Below are 27399 nucleotides of genomic sequence, written 5' to 3'. Positions count from 1 at the left end.
ATCTTCCTCTGGTACACTATCCAGAATCAGTGATCAGTGATTGTACCCTGCTATTTTCATAGGATTGCCTAGAGTTTACTTTCCCATTTCAAGTAATCATTATCATCCTCATCTAACAAAAATTAAACTTCAATTAATGTATGGCTAAGATTTCCTGTATTTAAGCAAAATAGCTATACTTTCTAACCACCACTTCTTAAAGTAACAATATTAATAAATGATTATCAATGATATTTTATAGCATCTTATATATTAAAAAGTGTTTTCAGATTTATTTTCTTTCAATTCTTACATCTCTGTTAAACTAACAGAATTCAGAGACTTTCTACAAAGGTCATACACTGTATGTATTTGTTTTATTTTATTGAAGTATAGTTGATTTACAATGTTGTATTCATTTCTGCTGTGCAGCAAAGTGATTCCATTATACATGTATATTCTTTTTCATATTCTTTTCATTATGTTTTATCACAGAATATTGATTATAGTTCCTTGTGCTATACAGTAGGACCTTGTTGTCACTTTATGCATTTTTGATATCTGTAGCTTAAATGTAATATTAAGCCTGGGCTAATGAACTGGCTAGAACTGGACATGGTTAGCTGAACAGCAAATATGTGACCAGATGCAACTAGGTCATGGTTGGCATTGTCAGGATTAATTGGACACACCATCACATAAGAAACCTGGAACATGTATATACTTCTACTACCTCCTTAATGTTCCAAAGACATGTACTCACCTGACATTCTAGTCAATTTTATATTAGTGTGTCACTTGTTGAGGCAGGGATTTCTAAAAAAGGTTTTCCAATCCCCATTGTTGCTGACATTTTTGGAATACAATAGGCTCCCTTTGTGCAGAATAGTATATATTTTTAGGCTTCTGCAAAGGTTGCAAAAGTTCATGGCTGATAAAGAAATAATTGTTAGCTGTTGCATTTATTGTTAATATTATTAGACTTTGCTGATTCTGATTGCCAACCAACTCTGTTAAGAATGATGGAAGAATACAACATAACTTTATTGAGCACCTATATATGCTAGGAATTTACTGGGTGCTCTATTTACATTATCACATTTAATACTCACAAAGATTAATGAGATATTAGCCCTTGTTTGTAGATAAAGACACTTAAGCATAGCTTTTGTCTTCAATTTATACTCAGGATATGGAACATACAGAATAAACAATCAAATTTGTTACCTATCTTTTTGGGGGAAATTTTAGGATATAATCTTAAAAAACAATAGAATCTCTAAATCGCAGAAACTAATAATAAGACCATATATTTGGATATATTTCATGGATAATGTTCATTCCTATATTTTATTCCTACCCTCTTGTGTCCCTTAAACTGTGGAGCCGGTGATCTTCACTGCAGAGAGAGAGGATGAACACAGCTAAGAACAAAGAAGTTATTGTTCAGCCTTGAATTTCAAAATAGAGTATTTAAGTCCTTATCTGGAACCATAGGCGGAAATCCAAACACTTGTTGAGACAGAGGTTTTTCTTGGAATTTCAAAAGCTGGACATTAAGTATCAAAGATCCAGCTAGAAAAAAAAAATGGCACAGATTGTGACTATCAGCCACAGAGTACAAACAAGTGCTTGGGGACTTAATATCTGACTTCTGACCCCAAAAGAAACACCCATTTCACCGTACAGGAAGAGGAAATGATTCAAAGTGAACGGAACTAGAGTATGGATACGGTGGGTGCCCAATGATTGGCTCACCATTAGGATTAAAACCTCAGGGTGAGTGTGACAGAAATATCCAAATGGCTCTGATGGCATCTCTTCAGGGCTTGTGCTTCTCTTCCCAAAATATAACCCTGGAAGTCTACAAGCCTCTTAAAACACCTCAGATCCACAATTGGTATCTGGGCAACAGCCCAGGGAGGTTTCTACAGACATGGGCCCAAGGACCACCTCATAGAGTTCTTTGTATCCCAGTGATACCTGAAAGTTTCTAAACTAAATGTTTCTGAGGTGAGCATGAAGTGCTGAAGGGACAGATGTATATAAAGAGATGGGGAGGTGAAATAAGAACATAAAATACAGACACCTGAGTGATCGATGGTCCAGGTGGGGTATACAGAAATGTTAAGGGCAGCTGTAGTGTGGACTGGGTTGACCCAGAGGTCGAAAAGTTCAGTAGAGGCCAGAGAGCAGAAGAGGGGGGCACGGGGGATAGGTACCCCTCCCCCAGGATGTCACACACACACACACACACACACACACACACACATACACACGTACCAGCAGTAGCAGCAGCATGAAAAAGAAGAAGAATATACTGTTTTAGATAAAAAGTGACTTGGTATATTTGTCAAGAAAATATAAATTTAACAAGTACCAACTGAGAACTTTTGTGAGACACTTTGATATAGGTTATAAATAGATTTTAAGAGTTGTATTTTGGAACATCAGAGTTTGTGACTCTAAGTTTAAACCTACTAAAATATTAAATTAATATTTTAATAGTATTTAATAGCTTACAGAACATTTCCATCTATTCATCTTACTTGATTCTCATGGCCACATGGTGAGGTAAATATAAATATTATTATTTTCTTTACACAGATGCAAAAAACCAACCCTTAGAAAAATTATGCAGCCTGTTCCAAATTTCCTAGTTATTACTTGGTAAAGCTAGAGCCCAAATCCAGCTTTGATAATGCCAAAGCTTAGACTTTCTCCACTTTTTTGTATTGTCTTTACATTGTTTAATGTTGATATACTCAATTTGGAAAATTAAATGTTTAGAATCTTCTTTCATCTGCATCTAACAACAAGAAGAAACAGACAATTTAGAGTATAGGCCTGATCACATTATCCTTGATGGATCTATATATATATACAGGTTCGTTGTCAATTTTTTGTTGTTCATTTATTCGCCTGTTATTCATTTATCCCTCAAATATTTATTGACTAGGTACTGTATGATAAGAGCTGGGTGTACAAAAAAGAATAAGGTGCTATTTCTGATATCATAATGCTCATCCTAGCAGAAAAGACACATAAACAATTAAAATATAATTAGACTTCTGGTAGAGGTATATGCAAATTACTTTCAAAACACAGAGGAAAAGCCACTAATTTTCTCTGACTAGAAGGAGGAGAAAAGTTATAGAAAGGCTTCATGGAGAAAGTGATATTTGTAACTAAGAGCTAAAGAATGCGTAAAAGTTTGCCAGTATTTCCGGCAGAGAACATGGCTTGGAGCAAGGCAGGGTATATTTTTGGAGCTTCTAGTAGTGTGATATGGCTAGAATATTAACGGCATCTAGGAGGGGAAGTTAGAGCAGAAGTCACTGTGTATATACGTAATCCATGTCAAAGAGTTTGAACACAGGGAGTCAGGGATGATTTTGAATCAGGAGAGCTGTCATAAGTAGAACTCCTGAATTTCACAAACTCTCAAGGACAGAGAGCCCCACGGAGGTTGGATTGGAGGAAGAAGAGTCCAGAGGGAATAAGGGCCAGTCAGAGGCCACTGCAGTAGGGCAGAGGAGACATAAAGAGGTCCTGAACTGAAGGAGCAGTAGTGAGACCAATGAGGGTAAAGGGATTTGAAAATATTTGAGAATTAGAGCTCACAGAACTAGAAGAAAAAGCCTATGTTGACAAGGGACGGAAGAAGTGAGAGATTTTAAATTTGGGTGACTGAGTAAGAAATATAAGCAATAATCAAAGAGAAGTGATTTAAGAAGGAAGACACTTTCCATCAGTAAAGTACTCTATGATATTATACCATATTTTAACACATGCATACTTAAAAATATCCCAATAGACATCTAAGTATACAAACATGTACAATATATTTCTTCAGGTAAATATACTAAAGGCAAGAAAATAGTACCTCCTACAAATGACATTGTTTGGATACAGTTGTGAAAAGGGCATGAACATGTTAGGAGTTACTAGAATCGCTTGGATTCTGTTTTGTTCCTCAGAATTCAGAAAACAGTAATTCCAAGGTTTAACAATAAATGGGATTCCTTAGAATCTTTGATTTTGTTGCTTAGTAGTGGACAAAAGACAGTATTTTGGAGAAATAAAGAACAAGTATTTAAGTAATACCCATTAAATTCTTAAATAGCACTTGAAATGCCAAAAATAAAGTCAGCTAAAAACGCCTTTTTTAAAAAATTGGGGTATAGTTGCTTTACAATGTTGTGTTAGTTTCTGTTGTACAACAAAGTGAACAGCTGTATGTATACACATATCCCTTCCCTCTTGGACCTCCCTCCCACCACCCCCCGCATCCCACCCATCTAGGTCACCACAGAGCACCAAGCTGAGCTCCCTGTGCAATTACCACTAGCTATCTGTTTTACACCTGGCAGTTCACATACGCCAATCCCAATCTCCCAATTCATCCCCTCACCTCCATGTCCACACTGCCATTCTCTACGTCTGCATCTCTATTCCTGCCCTGCAAATAGGTTCTTCTGTACCATTTTTCATATATACAATGGAATATTACTCAGCCATAAAAAGGAACAAAATTGGGTCACTTGTAGAGACGTGGATGGACCTAGAGTCTGTCATACAGAGTGAAGTAAGTCAGAAAGAGAAAAACAAATATCGTATATTAACGCATATATGTGGGATCTAGAAAAATGGTAAAAATGCCTTTTTAAAATTAATAGTTTGATTTAAAAAATCTTCACTGCCATTTACTAAACTGAAAAGACTTATTTTTCAATTAAAATAAAAATAAATAACATTTATCAAGAGTTATTGGAATTATTTTAGTTACTGCCATGTATTAGCTCATCTAACCACCCCCCTGCCGCCCCAATACCCTATCAGAACAGGATTACTTGGCATATTTTACACATCAGAACCCAAGGCTCAGGAAGACTAATCTGTCCATGGTCTCACAGCTGGATAAAAGCAGCATTAGAGCCTGTTCCAGACCAGCTGAAGCTAAAGCCCTTGCTCCTGACCACGAATGTTACATGATCTCCCTTCATGTTTTGTCTTTGTAATCAACAGAACATATATTTCACTGTGACCTTGGGCGATTCATTGGTACTTTTAGGGGAAGTGTGAACTCCATATGGCAAGTGGTATAAGGAGCGGCATTTATTAAGCCTCAACTAGTAGTGTTAGGCTCTTTACTTGTTGCTTTGCATCTATTATCCTATGTAATCTTCAAAACGCTCCTTTGAGGGAGCGTATAGTTATTATTTCAATTGTCCCCATTTTACAGAGGGGTAAACCAAAGATCAGAGGGGAAGAGAGGAAGCATTAGCATACAAGACATACAGCTTACTGGTAAAGAGGGTAAAGAGTATGGAAATCCATAGAACTCCTTGACCACTTCATCACAATGCCTCCTCCTTGAAGGCATATACAAGGTCTCTTTGGAGACCTCAGCTCAGTTTAAACTGACAGGAATATAAATAAAAAGAAGAAGCAGAGAATAAGTTTAAGAAAGTTGTAAGTGAAATTTGAAAGCTTGTGAGCTTCAGCTTAAGAAATTGAGACTTTTTATAAGCAGTAAGGAATTACTGGAGATCTCCCAGAAGGAAAATTAATTTTGTATGGAAGGCCTTCACAAAGATTAATTTGACAGATGGGTGAGGGAGATTAAAGTCAGAAAAACTAATTAAAATAATATATTAAATGCTTACATATAGGGAAAGAGATAGGAGGAAATAAAACATTTTTAAGTGGGTCAATATTTTAAATTGACAAAAATTGAAATTAATTTTATTTTGAAATTTTGTCTTATCATGTAACATAACAGGAGACAATAAGCTTGATTGTCAGACCAGCTCTTGCTACCCCCGCTTTTTAACAATAGTAGATTTAAGTCTACAAAAACCTTCTGTTCTCTAGAGATTCACACTAGCATCCATAATCCTTCCATTTTAAGAATCATTTTTGTAAGCAAAGATTTGTATTTAGTTGACATTCACCATCTTTGTGATATAAAGGAACCAAAGGCACTACCTTATAAAATATATAAGGTAAACAATGGAACAGTTTGCTAATTAAAAATTTTAGAAAGATATACATTTTGATAATAGTTCATGTAGTTCTTCCTGAATTCACCGGTGGCTGGAGGTGTCATTCTGACAAGGTCAGTGGCCCTCATTTAACTGGCTGCACGTGTTTTATCACATATTGCACTTCTAAGAATGTTTACTGTGATTGCCCACAATTTATTCTTGACACCTGCAGGCTTTTCCAAAGCTTCTCTTTTTTGTGTTTATGGTGCAGATGAGTATCAACATCATAGATATTTCCATGCGTGATGGGAATTATCTTCATAATAGTGCCTTAATTTACAAATATATAAATTATGTGTAAGATATAGACTATCATCTTTTCAAAGGCTTTATATTTCATCTAGCCTGATCTATGCAAATGGTAAATATATCCCTGGAAAAAAAAGAACTACAACATTCTACAACATGAACTTTTCCTTATGCAATAAAACTTCCTGTTACTATCTTTTCAACAAAAGAGAAAATTACTTTTTAGTCTATAAATTGTGCATGCTTCCCTTTCTCCTCTTAATTTGGCACAAAGACCTTTAATGAATATATATGTAATATAATATTACATATAATTTTATTTTTTCCTAAAAATCATATTTGCTCACAGAGCCAGTGAGCATTACATAAGGAAAAATATTATAGCATGCCTAGATGAGTTCCTGAAATGACAGTAGGTCTTTAATAAATGTTAGCTCTCATCTCCTTTTACTCCATTTGTACGTATATTCATTTTGAAGCATTTTTATAAATGTCCAAGATAAAACAGTTTGAAGGATAAGAAAGATAAAACTGTACATGAGTATAGCAGTTCACACTCAATAAACATGTATGGAACACTTTGTATGGCATTGTGCTACATGTGCAGTGCCAAAAGAGAATGTGGTGGCAGAGGCTTTCCACAGGAAGTGAGCACTCATTTGAAAAAGGAAAGTAGACTAGGAGTTAACCAGGTGAAGAGAGCAGTTCATGAGAACAGCCCAGGAAAAGACCCTAAGGTTGTAGGAAACAGGCCTGTTCGAGGCACTGAAAGAGGACCAACATTTTCGGACATGTAGGAAGTCAAGCTGGAGTGTGGATAACAGGCAGACTTGAGGGACTTGTAGAAAAAACTTTGGATTTTGGTCTTTGTCCCAAAACAAATGGCAAATTAATAAACTGTTTTCACTGGAGAGGAGATAAGGTGACTTGATTTGCATGTCCTAAGTATTACTAAGACAACACTGTGCTAGATACTTTTTCTTACATAAATTATTTAATCATCACAACATTTATGTGAAATGAGTATTATTATGTTTGTTTCAAGGGTGAATAAATTATGACGTGAGAATTAAAAATAACTTTCCTAAGTTTACCCAGCAAAAAAGTAACAGAAAAAAGTTTAAACCCATATTTTTGATCTGACTGCAATTCAACTACTCATATCACTAAACCACAGAGGGCAGCAAAATAAAAATTTGACAGACATTTGATAAAATAAAAATTTAAGGCCAGGACGGCAGAAGGCAAGAGAGTAATATAGGTTAGCCAACAAAGGTAATAAGAATTCCATGTCTTCTAAAATAGAAGAGCCCCAAAATACCCTCAAATATTTCTGTCGTATAGGATAGTAGAGAAATGAAATTCTGAGGAAATAATCATTCTGTCCCCCTTTGCCTCTGAAGCTCTTTTTTGCTGATCTGCTTGGAGTTCACTTTCATAAAAACTTTAACCAGTCACAATAGGATATTTAGGATGAGGGAAGTAAGTGACCCCAAGCTCTGACAAAATCAAAAAACCAAGCCAAAGCCAAAACTGATGCCAAAACTAAAGAGCTATATTCAGCAAAATGAGTAAGTCTTTCCAACTGCCTCAGATTATCCTGGAGTCGTGTTTTCTCTACCATTTTGCTTATTTAGCTGAGCACAGAAGATACTCATTAAGACGCAACGCTGGCAGTCCCAGATACCTTTCTGTCCTGCAGAGGCCTCGAATATACACTGATAATTTGGTGTGATAAAGTGAAACCTCTGGGAGTTACAGTGAAGATATCACCCTCTGTCAATCGAAGGAAAAAAAAAAAAAGGAGGAGCTAATGCAATGCAATCCTGTTTGGACCATAAGACAATTCAAATGACCTTGCTGAACTCTAATTCTGTTGGTAACCTGTAACTGAAAATAAATAATGTCTATATTTTCTTAAAATTTCCCCAATTGGGGGTAAAATGTTTTTCTGTTAAAATAGAAAGTGAGAAACTATAAAATAATTATATTTTAGCATGATAATTCTTGAATATAAAACAGTGATTTTCAAACACAGCAACCTTACTTGCCTCTGTTTTACGCATTGGTGTTTTTTGTACTGTTTCACTTGATAAAAACGTTCCATGGGCTTCCCTGGTGGCGCAGTGGTTAAGAATCCGCCTGCCAATGCAGGGGACACGGGTTTGAGCCCTGGTCTGGGAAGATCCCACATGCCGCGCGGCAACTAAGCCCGTGCGCCACATCTACTGAAGCCCATGCACCCTAGAGCCCGTGCTCTGCAACAAGAGAAGCCACCGCAACGAGAAGCTCGTGCACCGCAATGAAGAGTAGCCCCTGCTCGCCGCGACTAGAGAAAGCTGTGCACAGCAATGAAGTCAGGTGGTTTCAAAAGAACACCAAAGAAGTTTAAACATAAATGCTTTTACATATTTACTTTCGAATAATTTATTTTAATTATAAATACATCCAATTTTAAGGATTCCATCTAATAGAAAAAAACTTTCTTTGTGAAAATATGATTCATGAAATAAATAATGGTCATAAACCACAGTTCTAGATAAAGCAGACCTGAATAAAAATAAAATATATAAGGTTTTGAACATTAAAAGGAATTTCAGATTATAGCTTTATCAGTTGGTAGTTAACTATCAGTTATCTGAGAGTTCCAAAGTACAACTATTCTTAAAATCTAAATCACTCCACAGATCCTCCAGATTTTCATAAAAGAATAAAATTTTACTTCATAACTAAGCTTCAATGTTTGAAAAAATAAATTCTGTTCCCCCAAGCTAAAACTGAATTATGATTAATCTAAATTTCAAGATGAATGTTATTTTTTCCAAGTGCCCCATGGTAGGGTAATAGCTATGCTAGGGAAATAGCAGGGCATAGTCCAAGTAATTTATTTGAGAAATTTATAAAATACATTTGAACTCAATCAAAGAAAAAAAAATCAAAATATACACACAAGTAGTACTGTATTAAACCGATCTGCATGCTGGCCAGGATAAAAGGGGGAAAAAACAAAAACAAAGAAGAGATCTAAGAGAACTCACACTTGATATCCACTGCCTCTATTATCTTTGGTGCCAATCCACTTGAAGGCAGTTCTGTTATGGTAGGAAAACTCTTTTCAAGCATAAATGCTAAGAATGCTACCCAAGCCGTAAGCAATGATTTGAAAACAGCATCACTGAGCCTTGATTATAGTTATATGATTTGTTTTATCCAACAGAATGTGAATGGACATAAAATACGCTATGTGTGAGCAGAAGCTTTCACTGAACTTGAGTGGGTCAGTTTGGCCTCTTGTTCCTGTCCTCTACCAGGAGAACAACACATCCCAGATAAGGGTTCTCCTTCAGCCTGGAGGCTGGAGTGAGAAGACTGGGTGAACAGAGCAAAGCAGAGTTGCTGCTGTAAGTGAGAAATAAATGTTTGTGGTTGTAAGTCACTGAAATGTTTTGGGATTTTTAGTTACCACTGCAAATGCTAACTGGAAGAAGGGGTAAAATAATATTTTAATCAGTTAAGCCACAAATTGTTGGTTACTTGCAGCTGAACATATTCCTAAATAATATATCCATAATATGTACATAAATAAAAGATTATCACTTTACTTATGTATGCACTCTCTGGGCAGCAATTTACAATGTGTCTGAACTGACAGAACTTAGCATCAGAAAATTACAAATGTGAAGGCCTAAAGGAAAGGGACCACACAGGGGATAACTTGCAAATGTGTGTGGCCTTGCCCAGAGAAGTACTCAGCGTGGATACCAGGGTAGTTACAGGGCTACAAGAGGATAGGAAGTACTTGAGATGGGCTGCTTAAAACAAACTATACCAACAGTTAACAGCCTTCTGTTCATCTCAGGCAACCAAATGTAAAAGGACCAGAAGTAAATTGCTCTTTCCAAACTTTAAAGCGTAACAGAAAGAGGTGGAAGACATTAGTATTCAAAAGGAATAGACACACATTCATGTTTTCTTTTCATGCCAGAGAATAATTAGAAGAAAAGCAAGAGAGCAATATCAAGTGAGTCACTCTAATGCATACTCAATTATCATTTATTTGAAAACTTTTTTTTCTTAAAAAGAGGCTTTATGGGCTTCCCTGGTGGCGCAGTGGTTGAGAATCTGCCTGCTAATGCAGGGGACATGGGTTTGAGCCCTGGTCTGGGAAGATCCCACATGCCGAAGAGCAACTGGGCCCGTGAGCCACAACTACTGAGCCTGTGCGTCTGGAGCCTGTGTCCCGCAACAGGAGGGGCCGCGATAGTGAAAGGCCCGCGCACCGCGATGAAGAGCAGCCCCCACACCGCGATGAAGAGTGGCCCCCGCTTGCCGCAACTAGAGAAAGCCCTCGCACGAAACGAAGATCCAACACAGCCAAAAATAAATAAATAAATAAGGTAGCTATTAATTAAAAAAAAAAAAAAAGAGACTTTAATTATTTTCCCCACAAAAGTATTCACTACATTTCCAGTAATTTTATATAAGGATGTTTAGGTTTATAAACTGATGCTCTGATTCATGCTTCCTCAATATCTCAGTCAGTTATTCAGTTTCCTTAACATTAGTGTCAATGTTCTAGTTACGCTTGAATAGATTAGCTCCCTATCCAGGATTCTTCAGACAATAAATTGTATCTCCATGTGTCCAGTTGTTCCCGTCAGAAATCTTGAAATAATCCTTGATACCATACTTATTATCTCTAGCCCTCTCCCACTATCAATTCAGCAAAGAATACAAGAGGTTCTACAAGGCATACCCACTTCTATCCACCTCTTTCCATTTCCATGACCCAAATCCTAGCACAAGATACCTTAATATCTTGCCCAACCTACTGTAAACATCTCCTAATTGAAAAATCCCTACTTCCTCTCTGACCTTCTTGTAATGCATTTTAAACAAAGCAGCTCAAGTGATCACTTAAAAATATCAATCAGTTCACACCACTCTTCTGTTTAAAAATGCTTAATGACTTCACATGGGATGTAGAATAAAAATCTTATATTCTTAACTGGGTCAATAAATTCTGAGATGATCTGGTTCATGCCTGTCTCATATTAATGCCAGTCTCCCCTTGCTCCCTAATATTCAGCCACACTGGCCTCTTTCCAACTACACTGCCCTTCAAGGCACCACCTTCTTCTGATTTAGAGTTTTTGCATACACCATTTGCCCAGCCTGGAATTCTCTTTCTCCCTCTCTTTGCCTGGCTAACTCCTATCATCTAAGATGTCTTACTAAATATCAGTTCATCAGAGATACTACTTCTCCTGCTCAGATCCCTATTACATTCACTCTCAGTACCTTGGTCTTTTCCTGCTTAGCTCTGATCATAACTTGAAGTTGTATATTCCTAGAGTGATTAGTTGTTTAATGTCTGCCCACCCCGTTAGGCTATAAGTGCCATGAAAACAGGGGTCACATGTGTAATCAGCCTTGTCTAGCACAGGGCGTGGCACAGAGTAACAGCACAATAAATATTCAGAATGGGTGAATGAATACATGCGTGAACATGGGTAAAATGTATTAAACTGAGAAAATGTTGCAGATTCTAGTAGATCTGGTAGAGTTTTTTATTGTAAGTATTGTCCCAATAAGCTACAGAATGAGAAAATATGTATCTCGCTGGTTTCTTCAATTTGTTCACAATCAGAAGAGCTGCTTCTGTGTTGTACAAGAACGACGGCAGAGTTCTTAGACTTTAGGTGTATCAAAATATGTGTGAACACACAATTATAAACTGAGAAAGTCAAAGTGCTTCAAACATATAAAAATTTCTCAATTAGATTGATCTTTGTATCTTTTAAATATAGCTTTTTAAATTACTAAAATTTTAATCACACATAAAACAGAATACTTTTTTTTATACAGCAGGTTCTTATTAGTTACCTACTTTATACATATTAGCGTATATATGTCAATCCCAATCTCCCAATTCATCCCACCACCACGCCCCACCCCTCGACAACCGCTTTCCCCCTCTTGGTGTCCATACGTTTGTTCTCTACATCTGTGTCTATATTTCTGCCTTGCAAACTGGTTCATCTGTACCATTTTTCTAGATTCCACATATATGCATTAATATACAATATTTGTTTTTCTCTTTCTGAGTTACTTCACTCTGTATGCAGTCTCTAGGTTCATCCACGTCTCTACAAATGACCCAATTTCATTCCTTTTTATGGCTGAGTAATATTCCATTGTATATATGTGCTACATCTTCTTTATCCACTCATCTCTCGATGGACATTTAGGTTGGTTCCATGTCCGGGCTATTGTAAATAGTGCTGCAATGAACATTGGGGTGCATGTGTCTTTTTGAATTACAGTTATCTCTGGGTATATGCCCAGTAGTGGGATCGCTGGTTCATATGGTAATTCTATTCTTACTTTTTAAAGAAACCTCCATATGGTTCTCCATAATGGCTGTATCAATTGACATTCCCACCAACAGTGCAAGAGGGTTCCCTTTTCTCCACACCCTCTCCACCATTTGTTGTTTGTAGATTTTCTGATAATGGCCATTCTGACTGGTGTGAGGTGATACCTCATTGTAGTAGTGATTTGCATTTCTCTAATAATTAGTGATGTTGAGCATCTTTTCACGTGCCTCTTGGCCATCTGTATGTCTTCTTTGGAGAGATGTCTATTTAGGGCTTCTGCCCATTTTTTGATTGGGTTGTTTTTTTTTTTTAATATTGAGCTGCATGAGCTGTTTATATATTTTGGAGATTAATCCTTTGTCCATTGACTCATTTGCAAATATTTTCTCCCATTCTCAGGGATGTCTTTTCATCTTGTTTATAGTTTCCTTTGCTGTGCAAAAGCTTTTAAGTTTCATTAGGTCCCATTTGTTTATTTTTGTTTTTATTTCTGTTACTCTAGGAGATAGGTCAAAAAAGATCTTGCTGTGATTTATGTCAAAGAGTGTTCTTCCTATGTTTTCCTCTAAGAGTTTTATAGTGTCCGGTCTTACATTTAGATCTTTAATCCATTTGGAATTTATTTTTGTGTATGGTGTTAGGGAGTGTTCTAATTTCATTCTTTTACATGTAGGTGCCCAGTTTTCCCAGCACCACTTATTGAAGAGACTGTCTTTTCTCCATTGTATATCCTTGCCTCCTTTGTCATAGATTAGTTGACCATAGGTGTGTGGGTTTATCTCTGGGCTTTCTATCCTGTTCCATTGATCTATATTTCTGTTTTTGTGCCAATACCATATTGTCTTGATTACTGTAGCTTTGTAGTATAGTCTGAAGTCAGGGAGTCTGATTCCTCCAGCTTCATTTTTTTACCCTCAAGATTGCTTTGGCTATTCAGGGTCACTTGTGTCTCCATACAAACTTTAAGATTTTTTGTTCTAGTTCTGTAAAAAATGCCATTGGTAATTTGATAAGGAGTGCACTGAATCTGTAGATTGCTTTGTGTAGTATAGTCATTTTAACAATATTGATTCTTCCAATCCAAGAACATGGTATATCTCTCCATCTGTGTCATCTTTGATTTCTTTCATCAGTGTCTTATACTTTTCTGAGTACAGGTCTTTTACCTACTTAGGTGGGTTTATTCCTAGTTATTTTATTCTTTTTGTTGCAATGGTGAATGGGATTGTTTCCTTAATTTCTCTTTCTGATCTTTTGTTGTTAGTGTATAGGAATGTAAGAGATTTCTGTGCATTAATTTTGTATCCTGAAACTTTCCAAATTCATTGATTAGCTCTAGTAGTTTTCTGGTAGCATCTTTAGGATTCTCTATGTATAATATCATGTCATCTGCAAACAGTGACAGTTTTACTTCTTCTTTTCCCATTTGTATTCCTTTAATTTCTTTTTCTTCTCTGATTGCTGTGGCTAGGACTTCCAAAAATATGCTGAATGATGGTGGCGAGGGTGGATATCCTTGTCTCGTTCCTGATATTAGAGGAAATGCTTTCAGTTTTTCACCATTGAGAATGATGTTTGCTGTGGGTTTGTCATATATGGCCTTTATTATGTTGAGGTAGGTTCCCTCTATGCCCACTTTCTGGAGAGTTTTTATCATAAACGGATGTTGAATTTTGTCAAAAGCTTTTCCTGCATCTATTGAGATGATCCTATCGTTTTTATTCTTCAGTTTGTTAATATGGTGTATCACATTGATCGATTTGTGTATATTGAAGAATCCTTGCATCCCTGGGATAAATCCCACTTGAGCATGGTGTATGATCCTTTTAATGTGTTATTGGATTCTGTTTGCTAGTATTTTGTTGAGGATTTTTGCATCTATATTCATCAGTGATATTGGTCTGTAATTTTCTTTTTTACAGAAATATAGATCAATGGAATAGGATAGAAAGTCCAGGGTGATGGTGGCCTTGTAGAATGACTTTGGGAGTGTTCCTTCCTCTGCAATTTTTTGGAAGAGTTTCAGAAGGATGAGTGTTAGCTCTTCTCTAAATGTTTGATAGAAGCCATCTGGTGCTGGACTTTTGTGAAGTTGGAAGATTTTTAATCACAGTTTCAATTTCATTACTTGTGATTGGCCTGTTCATATTTTCTATTTCTTCCTGCTTCAGTCTTGGAAGGTTATATCTTTCTAAGAGTTTTTCCATTTCTTCCAGGTTGTTCATTTTATTGGCATAGGGTTGCTTGTAGTAGTCTCTTATGATGCTTTGTATTTCTGCAGTGTCCATTGTAACTTCTCCTTTTTCATTTCTAATTTTATTGATTTGAGTCCTATCCGTCTATTTCTTGATGAGTCTGGCTAAAGGTTTATCAACTTTGTTTATCTTCTCAAAGAACCAGCTTTTAGTTGTATTGATCTTTGCTATTGTTTTCTTTGCTTCTATTTCATTTATTTCTGCTCTGATTTTTATGATTTCTTTCCTTCTACTAACTTGGGGTTTTGTTCGTTCTTCTCTCTCTAGTTCCTTTAGGTGTAAGGTTAAATTTTTCTTATTTCTTGAGGTAGGATTGTACTGCTATAAACTTCCCTCTTAGAACTGCTTTTGCTGCATCCCATAGGTTTTGGATCGTCGTGTTTTCATTGTCATTTGTCTCTAGGTATTTTATGATTTCCTTTTTGATTTCTTCAGTGATCTCTTGGGTATTTAGTAATTATTCTTTAGCCTCCATGTGTTTGTGTTTTTTTACATTTTTTTCCCTGTAATTGATTTCTAATTTCATAGCATTGTGGTCGGGAAAGATGCTTTATATGATTTCAATTTTCTTAAATTTACCGAGGCTTGATTTGTGACCCAAGATGTGATCTATCCTGGAGAATCTTCTGTGTGCACTTGAGAAGAAAGTGTAATCTGCTGTTTTCGGATGGAATGTCCTATATATCAATTAAATCTATCTGGTCTATTGTGTCATTTAAAGCTTGTGTTTCCTTATAAATTTTCTGTTTGGATGATCTGTCCATTGGTGTAAGTGAGGTGTTAAAGTCCCCCACTATTATTGTGTTACTGTCAATTTCCTCTTTTATAGCTGTTAGCATTTGCCTTATGTATTAAGGTGCTCCTATGTTAGGTGCATATATATTTATAATTGCTATATCTTCTTGGATTGATCCATTGATCATTATGTAGTGTCCTTCCTTGTCTCTTGTAACAGTCTTATTTTAAAGTCTATTTTATCTGATATGAGTATTGCTACCCCAGCTTTCTTTTGATTTCCATTTGCATGGAATCTCTTTTTCCATCCCCTCACTTTCAGTCTGTATGTGTCCCTAGGTCTGAATTGGGTCTCTTGTAGACAGCATATATGTGGGAATTGAATACAATTTTATATTAAAATGTAAACTAGAGGCATGTCCATATAACAGCCCTGTAATTGTGACACCATAAACTGGACATCAGGATTCTTTCACTAGGATTTCACTCAGTGAATTTGGAAGGAAGGAAAGTCTAGGTTATCTTGAGTAACAAACAGTCCCCCAAATCTTAACACAACAATACATCCACTCTTGCTCATGCTACATGTTGAAAGGGATGACTTTATTTAGTGTAATTGTTCAGGGGCCAGGCTGATGGAGGCCCCATCATGACAAACGTGTCTGTAATTGCTGTATCAGGAGAAGAGCAAATAGTGCACTAGGTCATAAATACTTCTACTCAAAAGAGATACTCCTCACTTTTAGCTATTGCATTGGTCAAATTAAGTCACATGTCAGCCTAACTGCAAAGAGGGACTGGGGAATTAAATCCTATGATGTTCTCAAAAAGGAAAGAGAAGAAGAAATCCAGAGGAACCACACTAAAGGCTGCAAGAGTCAGAGACATTCAGAGGCATAAATGAAACCATTCATTCACACAACATGAATTTTTTCTGCACTATGCTGTGAACTAGTATGCTAGGAATAAAAATCAAGTGAGCCACTATACATGCGCTAGTTTTGGAGACAGCCAATTAAACAATTATTTAAGGATGCTAAGAATGATACATATTCACATTTTGAAGAATCCCCAAAAGACCAACTTACAGTGATCTTGGGTGATCACACAAATCACACAATTTAAAGCTTTGATCTTTTAAAAAATGTAATCAAAGCACTCTAAAGTTTCATTAAAGTATATTAATAGTCTATATATATTTCATTTAACTAAGCATTCTAAAAAGAATGTACCAACTTAACAGTGATCTTTACGCAGCTTAAGGGTAAATTTTTCTCACTTGTTTCAGATCCAGAAGAGAGTGTAAAACCTTTCAAGTAACATCATAGGGTTTTTTGTTGCCTTCCTTCTCAGTGTAACTACCAGAAGCTATTATATTACTTTTTATAATGTGAGCCCATCAGACTATAATTCTTGACTCTCAATAAAATGTCCTACTTTTTATAACAAAAATATACTATTTTATCCATTGTTAAACAAAAATATTAAAACATTAAGTGACATTTAAGACAAGAAAATATTCATCCATATTCCCAGAATCCAAATTCAATTTTCTTTTTTCTGCATTCCTATCTATCTTTCACACATTATCATACAAAGAAATTCTACTTGGAAAAAGGAGAAGAAGATTAAGAAAATATTCCATTCTAAAATTCGTGGATAACTTTACACATGCAAAGAAGACATGTACCCTTGAGCTTTGGGGCTGTCCTGGTCACATACAGAGTCAAAAGGGGTGACAAGTGCATCCCCAAGACTGTGTGCAAAGAGACTGATGTTATTCCACTAGCAGTCCCTATTACACCTTGTGTTCACAGCTGAATTTATGCTAATTAACAAAGAGTAGAGAAGATATATATCTTGCCAACTGTCCCAGGAGACAAGGGCCCTTGGCCTGGCCCAGAGGGTGTATTTAGGATAGGATGCATAGAGAATGTACCTAGGACTAAGAGCTTGACATATATACAATTATATTTAGGAAAAGCAGACATTAAACACTGTTTGTACAAACCATGCTCTAACTTTTTACTCACCAGCACATTTTAGACTTTAAGATAAATGCATTCTCAATTACCCATCTTCCTAGTTTTTCCAATATATTTTCATAAATAAGCATGTACCTCTTCTGTTAATTCATATATTTATTAACTATTAATAACTATATTTAGTAACTATATTAATAACTATATTCACTAATAAAGCTTATTTTCTTCATAGTTTTTATAGAGAAAATAAATATACGTTGCAGTTCTAGTAGTTTCTGTACCAAAGTACAAAGAATACATCACGTTTGCACCTCTCCCCTTGTTCATATCCCACTTTGGTATCCACTATGTTTGAGTTTTAGCAGCTTGCTTTTATTCTGCAGGAAGCAAACCTTAGTTATATCGAGATAGAAAAAGCAAGCAAGTAAGAAAATAAGCAAGCTAGCAAGCAAGGAAGCAAATGCAAAAAATCTCTTACTCCTTGAAGTACCTGTCTAAATAACATCTCTTTAAATAGTATTAGATAATTTGAAAGACAAAACAAGCATTATTGTGGAGGTAATTCAAACCCTGGACCGGTAAAGGTTGACATCATGTCTTACCTTTAACACCTAGTCTTAGGACATTCAGATTTTGTCATGTAAAATGGTGTGTGGGATTATATTCACAGATACAGAAATATGTTCCATTCTATCACACCCACGAGTCCCAGAACAGTACACTAAAGGTGGCATGAATAAGAACCATTCCACAAATGAAAAGCAGAGCTAATGTTCTGATATGTAATGAACTAATTTAGTCACCATATTTCTTTCTTCAATTTTAACCATTATTGCTACACTAAGAAGTTTTCATTTGTCCTTTAAAAATGGTTATGAGATGTGGCTATGCAGGTAGTCTTGTTAAGTAAATACTTTTGTTTGTAGATATTTCTGTATGCCATTATTTATAAGCCAAATACATATTTTAAGAGATGTACATCATCATTTCAAAAATGTTTTATAATTGTTGCTAATATGTTTTGGTAGTAGGTTAGAAAACATCTTGTCTTAAGTTTCCCAGTAACTGAAGCTTCTAGATAAAATGTATTCAGAATTTTAGCATTAGAGAAAACATTAAATGAGACACATTTGCTTCAATTTGTCTCATGAAAGAACAGAGAATTCCCTTCTTTAAAGTCATAACAGTCATAACATAACAGATAAGTAAATAGATATTTAGCAGTAAGAGGGAATTTATTATTTCAAAGGAATCTTCAAAATATAACTTTGTAATGCAAAAAAATTGACAGAAATGAGTATGTTTTTAAAAATTTCAACTATATCATATTTTATTTTCCTGATTAAAAATTTTTCCTAATCAATATTCAAGGCAGTATTTTATAGAAAGGCCTAACCTCACTTCAAATAATTCTTGTTTTCTGGTAAGAAAAATCATTGATTATCCTTAATGAAATTAGCAAATTTAGAAGAAATCTCATTTATTTAAAAGGAATTGAACACTTCTCCATCATCTAATATTTAGTTGGCATTATTCTAAATAGATCAATAATTTAAAAGAACATTTTAATTTTCATTAAAAAGGCTGTAGTATCCAAACTTAGAATGCTTTAATATTAGTGAAATTAATTCCATATTTCTTAAATAATGGTACCTTTTTAAAAATAGAATACTTAACAGATGGTAAATTTATAGAATTAAACTGCCTAAATAGTCAAATCAAAGTGGAAAGATAAGGCAATTGTCCAAAAAACTTAGGCTAAATAAAAACTCAGGCCAAAATTCAAGCCAAAAATGAAATGAGAAAGAAATGTATTTTGGGTGGGTCATCATGTTGGCTGACTTCATTAACTGAATTTAGTAGACTAAGGTTTTCATCCTTATTTCCCTTTGTTAAGGTGTAAAATCTCCAGTAGTTCCAAGGGTGTGGTTTTAGTGGCCGAGGTTGGAAGCCAAGAGATCTGGTTCTATTTATGTTTCTCTCACTAACAGATGTGTGACCTTGTACAAGAAAGCACACTTATCTGGGCTTAGTTTCCTCTTTTGTAAAATAAGACCCTCTAAAGTCTTTTCCCTCTCTGAAATGTTATGAACTCATGAAATAGTAAGATGACAGCTATGTGAGAGTATGTATCATAATATCATAAAACAGAGCAATTACAGCTGTATGTGTATGTGTGTGGTATGCTCAATGTTCAACAATATGGTATTACCCTAAGGATATTGTTAATATTTAACGATCACTCGAAGTTTAAGTAGGTATTTGATTTAATTATAATAGCTTTTATAATTGTCTTAAGAAATTAATCACACTTGAAGTAGGGAAGAAAATTTTTTTCATGTCTTGAGTTACACCAACTCAGAATAACACCAGAATAAATATTCGGTGTGATGTCAGTGCTAAGAATATGTGGTCGGAGGTACATCTCCATTCTAATGACTCTGTAAGATGCCTACTCATGGTAAGAACTGCAATGGTGAATGCATTAGATGCAGAAAACCTAATCAGTTAATATTCAAGAAGTCTAATTATTTGCACTTTTAAATTATTTTAGTTACACCATTTGTGTCACATTAATTCTTCAAATTCAGATGACACATTTTAGCTTTGTATCCATTACTCACCTTTTTAGTACAGCAAGGTCTTTATAACATTTAGGCACTATCTCAGTAAGGTTCATTTCTTGCCTTTCCTTCCATTACCAAATAATTTCATAATGCAAACAGCCATCTATAAAATATTTTGCCACTACACAAACCTATATTTATCTCTTTTAGTATAATAATTACATAAAAGCCTGTAATTCTTTTCTTGGGGAATTAAATCAAATGCTCTCTTAGACTGTTTTTCCCATCTTTTCCTCTGCTAGCTCTGTATTCCACAGTACCACCTCCTTCTCTTTCTCCCTGTGAAAATCTCATAATGATAGTACTTACACTATCAGTATTTTTCTTTTCAGGTCACCTACCTCTTTTGTATAACTGAAACCTACAGAGTCTCACTTGTTCTCATACTATTTTACCTCTTGAAGAGAACAAAATTTAATTCTCTCCATCTGAACATACACACACACACACACCACACACACACTTACACATATATCCTGCCATTCCCTTGCTCTTAACAAATTTGTTATGCTACCACCTTGGGCCTGGTATCACCATCACCTGAGGTTAAACATGCTCTCAAACTTACTGAACTTCATGTAGAGCAAAAGTACCCTGGCACAACTGAAGAAACTGCATCCTTAAGAAGCCAGTAAATGAAGTCTTTAAACAATGTTAAGCATCTACGCTAGTGTTAAAATATTTAAATAAATCATGTCAATGCTAATATAAATTTCACTACTTCATCTCTGGTAACTACTATTGCTTTCATGTTTATTAAAGTGAAATAATATTTTTCTACAGAGATTTTAAGTAATTTATCAAGCAGTGAACAGTATAGTGAAAGTGAGTATATGCAGGAAATCCTTTGGGTTATTAAATTTATTTAATAATTTTTCCATGCATCATTGAATAACAAATGATAATTTTTCTGTTATGGTTAATAATTTACATAGCATATATGATACCTCTCCAGAGGTTTATATATCAAATCACAATTTCAAAGTAGATATGACAACGATTGACTCAAAATTGCTTTATTGAAAACTTCCTTAATGTACTTTTATATGACAGATTCTAATAGTTTATTAAATGTTTCTGTCATGAATTAATTATGCCAGGAAGATAAGCAGCAGTATCTTCTGTACCAATATTAAATGGTCACAAAAGTAATATGGTGCACTATTGCCAAATATGTCGATTACTTTGAAAAGTTGTTTCAAAATATTAAGTTTTTTTTATTCATTACAAAATAATTCAATGATCTACAGATTTCTGTCATCTAACAAGCATGAATTTTTGCCTATGAAGGAGAAGGCATAGTATGGAGAAAATGGTACAGGAGCCAACTCTGGGTTTAAATCATCCCCTTGTAGCTATGTGCCATGGATGTATCACTTCTGCCCTTGAACCTAACTTTTCTAATCTTTCAAATGGTGAGAATAATGCTTCTTAAAGGATTATTTTGAACTAATGCACCTGACTCATGGTAGGTCTTTAGGAGCTGGTAGCTGTTACTATAATTATACACTATGGTAAGAGAAGCCAGATGACAAGGGGCGGTTCCTGACCACAAAAGCTCAAGAATTTTAAGCATATCACTTAATTCCAAGATAGGAAATAAACATATTTAACTATTTAAATGGCATACCTTAAAAACATACTATGCCATCACGACATATACCCCCCCCCCACACACACACACATTACTATAGAAAACCTCATTTGTACCAAAAAGTTTATGTTGCACTCTTCTAAAATGTACCATTTTTTCTTATTATTTGCTATGTACTAGAATTATAAATTAGCAATTATTACTACTTGTATTTTACAGCATTAAAAGAGGCTGGTTTGCATTACCAGGATCCCATGTTAATTCTGGAAGTACCTATGGTTTTCTTAATCCTCTTTCACTACCTCAGGATAATTCACTAGAGTATTTTCTATAAAAACATGGATATTTCTAATGATTCAAACCCTATTCACAGAACCTGGCTAAAAACTTCATAAAGGAAAAATGTTACTGTTTTGTGGCCATCATTTTTCAAACATTGTTGATTTAGAGTACCACTTTAAAATTTGAGTTTTCATTGACAATTCACGAATCAGTATTTTAACATATATACAAAACCTACCATCTAGGCATCTCCTTTCTGATTTTGTGGTTCCTCAGAGTAGAATTTAATAGCTACACTATATGGTCAAATTGCTATTTTCATCTTAAAATTCCGATTTTTAATCCTGAGACATTAAAAACCCTCCACTGAATACTGATGTAGTGAACAGCTTCAAAGTAAAAATGTCAAGGTTCTCAGAAGATCCTAGAATCATTTTCAATCTGTCCTTCCTTGAAGATATGAATTACTTAATGGTCATTCGGCTTGGCACAAACTAAAGGTCTGTTCTGTGTCACAGATGTGAATTAACGTTTCCCCAAAAGCCATCTTGCCAATTCACGTGACTGACTAGACCCAGCCAAAAAAGAATATGGATGATACTCTACAAAGCAGCCATTCTTACTGGAGAGACCAAAATACTCCAAGTAATGTCTTTTATTGGTTATGTGGTTGTTATAATTATTATACTTAATGAATAGCATACTCTAAATGAAGAATTTTCCAAAAATTATGAAATAATTTATGTGAAGGAAAAAGAATGGAATATGGATCCAGAAATAACTCAGATAGTAATTTATCAATAGTTGGTTACTCTTTGTGCACTCTGTTAATTTGGATATGAAATGAAATTATAATATCATGGAATGAGGGATCCATCCTTATACTGGGGCAACAGTCATCAGAAGATAAAATTATAGTAAAAATAGGTGTAATTTTGATACATCAATGAAAACATAACTTATCTTCAAATTTTCAACTGTCTTATTTATTTTTTCAACTATTTTTAAAAGGTGGACATTTTAAGTCATGATTAAAGAAACTAGGTTTTTATATCAAGTATTACCATGTACTATGAACTGCAAATGAGAGAGATCTAAGAAATACCCCTGGGAATTAACACCATGTGGATAATACAGTCATTTAATGATTTCATAATTGATAAAAATTCATAGTGATATTAATCTATATCTTTGCAATTTTTTAAAATCAAAAGCACACAAAAATACAGATGCACAAAAGCACTTTCAGCTATGTTCTATATTTTATAGAGGAAGCAGAAAAATTAAAAGCTTACAAACAAAAGTGGAATGAGATTTTAATTAAGAACATTTTAATGCCAGCCTAAAGCAGCACTAAAATTCGGAATAAAACATGGCTACTGTAACTGAAGCAGGTTTATTTCTTTAAGAAGTGGTTTCTAATTCTGAAGCTGCATATGTGCAGGCACACGTGATGGGGAATGTAAGGGTTGCCATGGTAAGTACACATCTTTTCTTGGGCAGTCAAGTATTTTTAAAACTGTATAAAGAACTCTCACTTCATAATATGCCATGGAAATTGACTCTGCTTTCCTTACCAACACATATTAGTATGATGCAATGCAGCACAGGACAGGAATAGCCCACATTTCTAAAAACTTCAGCCCATTAAGATCGCTTATAAATCATGGAGTGAAAAATGAAATAAGAGATCTCCAAGTCAGGGAACTAATTAAATGGTGGGTCTAGAACAAGTTCTACCTCCATTAAATTAATAAATAATCACACCCCAGGACATTCCACATGCCTGATACACTCCCCGGGAGTCCAAAACGCAAAGAGCGCTAAACACCACTCTCAATATACTTTAATCATATGACTTACTTTTAAGGAAAATTAAAATCATTCCTACATCCCTACTTTCTCATTCTTTCCCGGTGCGATCAATGGTTTCCAAGAAGCAGGGATGTGACTCTGCTCTACTGTCTTTTGCACAAAATCTCGTGGTGTTTCTCTTAGAGTCTGTGAAGTCAGTTCAAGACGCCTGGATGGAGGCGTGACACTTGGACTGGGGAGGTGGCAGAATCTGTTGAGAAACGCAGCAGGTTCTGAGGCGCTAGAGAACCCACGTGTGCAGGGACTGGAGAACTTTTCCGCCACGTCTCCCAGAAGGAATGCCTCACTTTTAAATAGGGGGCTAGCTGGGGCGAGGGGTGGGGGTGGGTGGAAGGTGGGCAGTAAAAGAGGAGAGGTGGGCGGCAGAGCAATAGGTCCAAACCCTTCACAGGTATCTGTGCTTCTCCACATTCTATTCTCGCCCCCTTCAACTTTATTATTTTTCCCTCTTAAAGGAGGACTTAAGCAACAGGGATGCTGAACATCTCATAGGCTCAGCCTAGAACAAAGAAAATCGAGTTCCTAATACTGTATCTCTCCTGTTGGAGATCACGTGTCCTGCTTTCACTGGAATGCACACTTCTCGCCCACGCTATAAAATCTCTCCTGTGCTTAGAAATTTTACCTAGGTTAAAATATGCTCACATACAAATTGCTTTTCATCTACCAAGAGAACCACATTTCAATGTAAACAGGTACACATCTTGACGTGGTGACCCAGATACCATTGCAGGTAAATTGGAAAGTGTATTGGGAAAGTAATGGAAAAGAGCAGGTGGAGGACCTTTTATGTCTCACTGAGCGTACCCCCCCACCCCCCCATACGCACACCTTTTCTAATTTCTTTTGAAGGAGAACTTCGAAAGTGAACGTGGGAGTCGTGGGAGTCTCAGATGGTTCCTTCCTGAAGCCGATTCCCGGGAGTTGTGAAAGTGACCCTTCCCTTCTCTGCCTGGCGCTGCGCCCTCTCGCCCAGCCCGCTCGCTTTGTGACTTGATGGGGAGGAGACAGTGAGGGAGAGGGCGGAGGCGGGTCCTTTATGCAGCCCTGATGGGCAAGAAGTAGTATAATGAAGCAATTTTGCAGCCATCTCCGTTATTATTAAGTCACACTCTTTTTAAAGGCATTCTGTACAAGCCGCATTCCCTCACCCCCATTCTTGACTCTGCAAACTGTAAGGCAGGACACCCTGTGGCAGCCAATTTAGTTGTCCGTGAGCTAAGGTGCTATGGTTATCGTAATGTTAATGTGCTGCCCTCCCTCCTTCCACGTAGGATCTGAAACTAGTCCTGCATCCTTAATGACTCTAAGAGGAGCATGCAAGATGCTGAAGGGGGCTCAGCCCTGGGATTGGGAATAGTGCTGGCTCACCAGCTTCGCCGTGCAACACAAAGAAGATGTGTGGGCAGGAGTTGTCTAGCTTAGGGGGAAGGAGACATCGCTTTCCCTGACTCCCAGGGAGAAAGCTTTTTCGCTCCATCGCTCCCCCAGTTCTTTCGGTCTTCCAGTCTCTCATACTCCTTCTTCCCCTTCATCCCCTCCCCAAAACCCCACCCGTTCCCTTCAATCCCCAAAGGCATAAAGATTTTCTAATTGTATTTTTCAAACAAATAGACATCAAACAGGAATACTACAGCTTCTAAGATAAAGGGACAAACGCGACCTGCCACAAGTGTGTGTGTGTGTGTGTGTGTGTGTGAGAGAGAGAGAGAGAGAGAGAGAGAGAGAATATCAAACGAGCGCTTCATCCTTCAGACACCTCCAGGAAAAAAACTGACTGGAGATACCCAAGATAATAAAGAACTAAGACCAATCTCAGCTCAACCAACGGTCCCAGCACCAGCACCCCAATCTAGCTCTTTACCTTTCCTTTTTACAGTATGTAACCCTTTAAGCTCACCCTCCAGCCCAGGCCACTCGGCGCTCCCCTGCACCCGCACAGCTAGCACCCCATTCTAAATGCCCCTCAACCTACCACCTCCCCGCCGCCTCCGCGGGCCACCGCGCAAGCAGCTCCCAGAGAGCGCCGAAGGCTCCGGTCCTCCCACCCCCGCCCCCGTCGGCCACCCGGGTCCCACACCTCGGGCGCTGTGGCTGTCGCGGCGAGGCCCCCGCAACCCCCTTGGCCACCGAGCGATAGTGTCCTACTCACATCGCCGGCGGGAGAAACTGCCCATGAGGTTCCGGAGAGAGTGAATCGTGCAGCTGCCAAGGGTTATTCCTTAAAGTGTTCGGGGGTCCGCAGTGGAGTGGGCACGAGGGTCCTCGGAGGAGAAGAGGGGTGAAGGAGGAGAAGAGGAGAAAGAGGAGATTCCAGGCAGGTGCCACGTTAGACCATGATGCCCGTGCCCTTCAGGTGGACACCTGGAGAGGTTCCGGCGGGAAGCGGCCGAGGGGAAGCCCGAAGCGCTGGCGGGGGAGGCAGGAGCGCATCCACTGCCCAGCTTCCGCCTGCCCTGCGCGCCGCGCTAGCGACCGCAGCAGCAGAGGCAGCGGCGGCGGCGGAGGCGCAGCTCCCTCCCCACCCCCAGAAGGCTCCACAGACAATGAATCCTGGGCGGAGAAGATCCGAGCAGAAAAGGCGAATCTTGCACCCAACTCCGTGACACCCCCTGCCCGCTGCCGCGCCTCTCCTGGGCGAGGATCCCCGGGGACCGGGGCGCAGCGGGCGGTTCGGAGGGGCAGTGCGCTCCCGCGGCTGCAGGCGGCGGCCGAGTGGGCGGTTGCAGGTCCCTCCGGCGAGAACCCGCTGCCCAGGGGCTGAGTGTCCGTGGCTTCGAGCCCAGGGTTCGCCCGGAGTGGGGTCCTCCTCGGTGCAGTGGCTCGGTGAACAGGTGCCAGGATTGGCAGGCGAGGAGGCGCCGCTCCTGGCTCTTGGCTGTGTCTCCGTGCTCTCCCCGCCCCCTCTCTTTTTTCCCACCCCCTTTTCCGACGACACCAGCTGCAGCTGCTTCAAAGTGTAAAAAATGTCAAGGAGATTTTCCAGCAATAGGGGAGGGGGTGGCCACGTTCACAGCCCTCGGCCTCTTTTTGAGGTCCTCGCCTGCCCCTCTGACCTCCACTCGGGCTTCCCCAAATTGTGAGAAGAAAAATTCCAGTCCGGCGGAGAACTGAAATGGTCGCCTTCTCCCGGCTCCGGCACAGGCTGTTGTTAGAGAGCGGGACAACAGGCCGAGCTCTCTGGGGTCTTTCCGTCGCCCGCCGTGCGCCAGGCAGGTGCTCGAGGCACGGCGCCGGGCAGCGCTGGGCCGCCGGGTCCTCCCGTTGCCGGACCGGCCCGTGGCGCTCGTGCGGCGCGGCGTCCTGCAGCGCGGGCGACTCCTCCGCACCAGCGCCCCCGGGCCTCTGCGCCTTCCAGAGCGCCCCTGCACCCGCACCGGCTCGGTGA

The 27399-nt window shown here is 37.8% G+C and overlaps 1 protein-coding gene across 1 annotated transcript in view; it reads right to left on the bottom strand.

The window, feature by feature from the left end:
- LRRC7 (leucine rich repeat containing 7) overlaps positions 1–26188 on the bottom strand; it is a 496206-nt gene extending 470018 nt beyond the window's left edge. The window contains exon 1 of the mRNA XM_059899299.1: positions 26164–26188. Coding sequence (XP_059755282.1) covers positions 26164–26165 — 2 coding nt within the window. The 5' untranslated portion in view covers positions 26166–26188. The remainder of the gene's footprint in view (positions 1–26163) is intronic.
- Positions 26189–27399: the final 1211 nt, after the last annotated feature.

The sequence above is a fragment of the Balaenoptera ricei genome, chromosome 1 (genome assembly GCF_028023285.1).
Source record: "Balaenoptera ricei isolate mBalRic1 chromosome 1, mBalRic1.hap2, whole genome shotgun sequence".
NCBI lineage: Eukaryota > Metazoa > Chordata > Mammalia > Artiodactyla > Balaenopteridae > Balaenoptera > Balaenoptera ricei.
The sequence above is the reverse complement of the archived record's forward strand: the minus strand, read 5'-3'. Positions and strand labels throughout refer to the sequence as shown.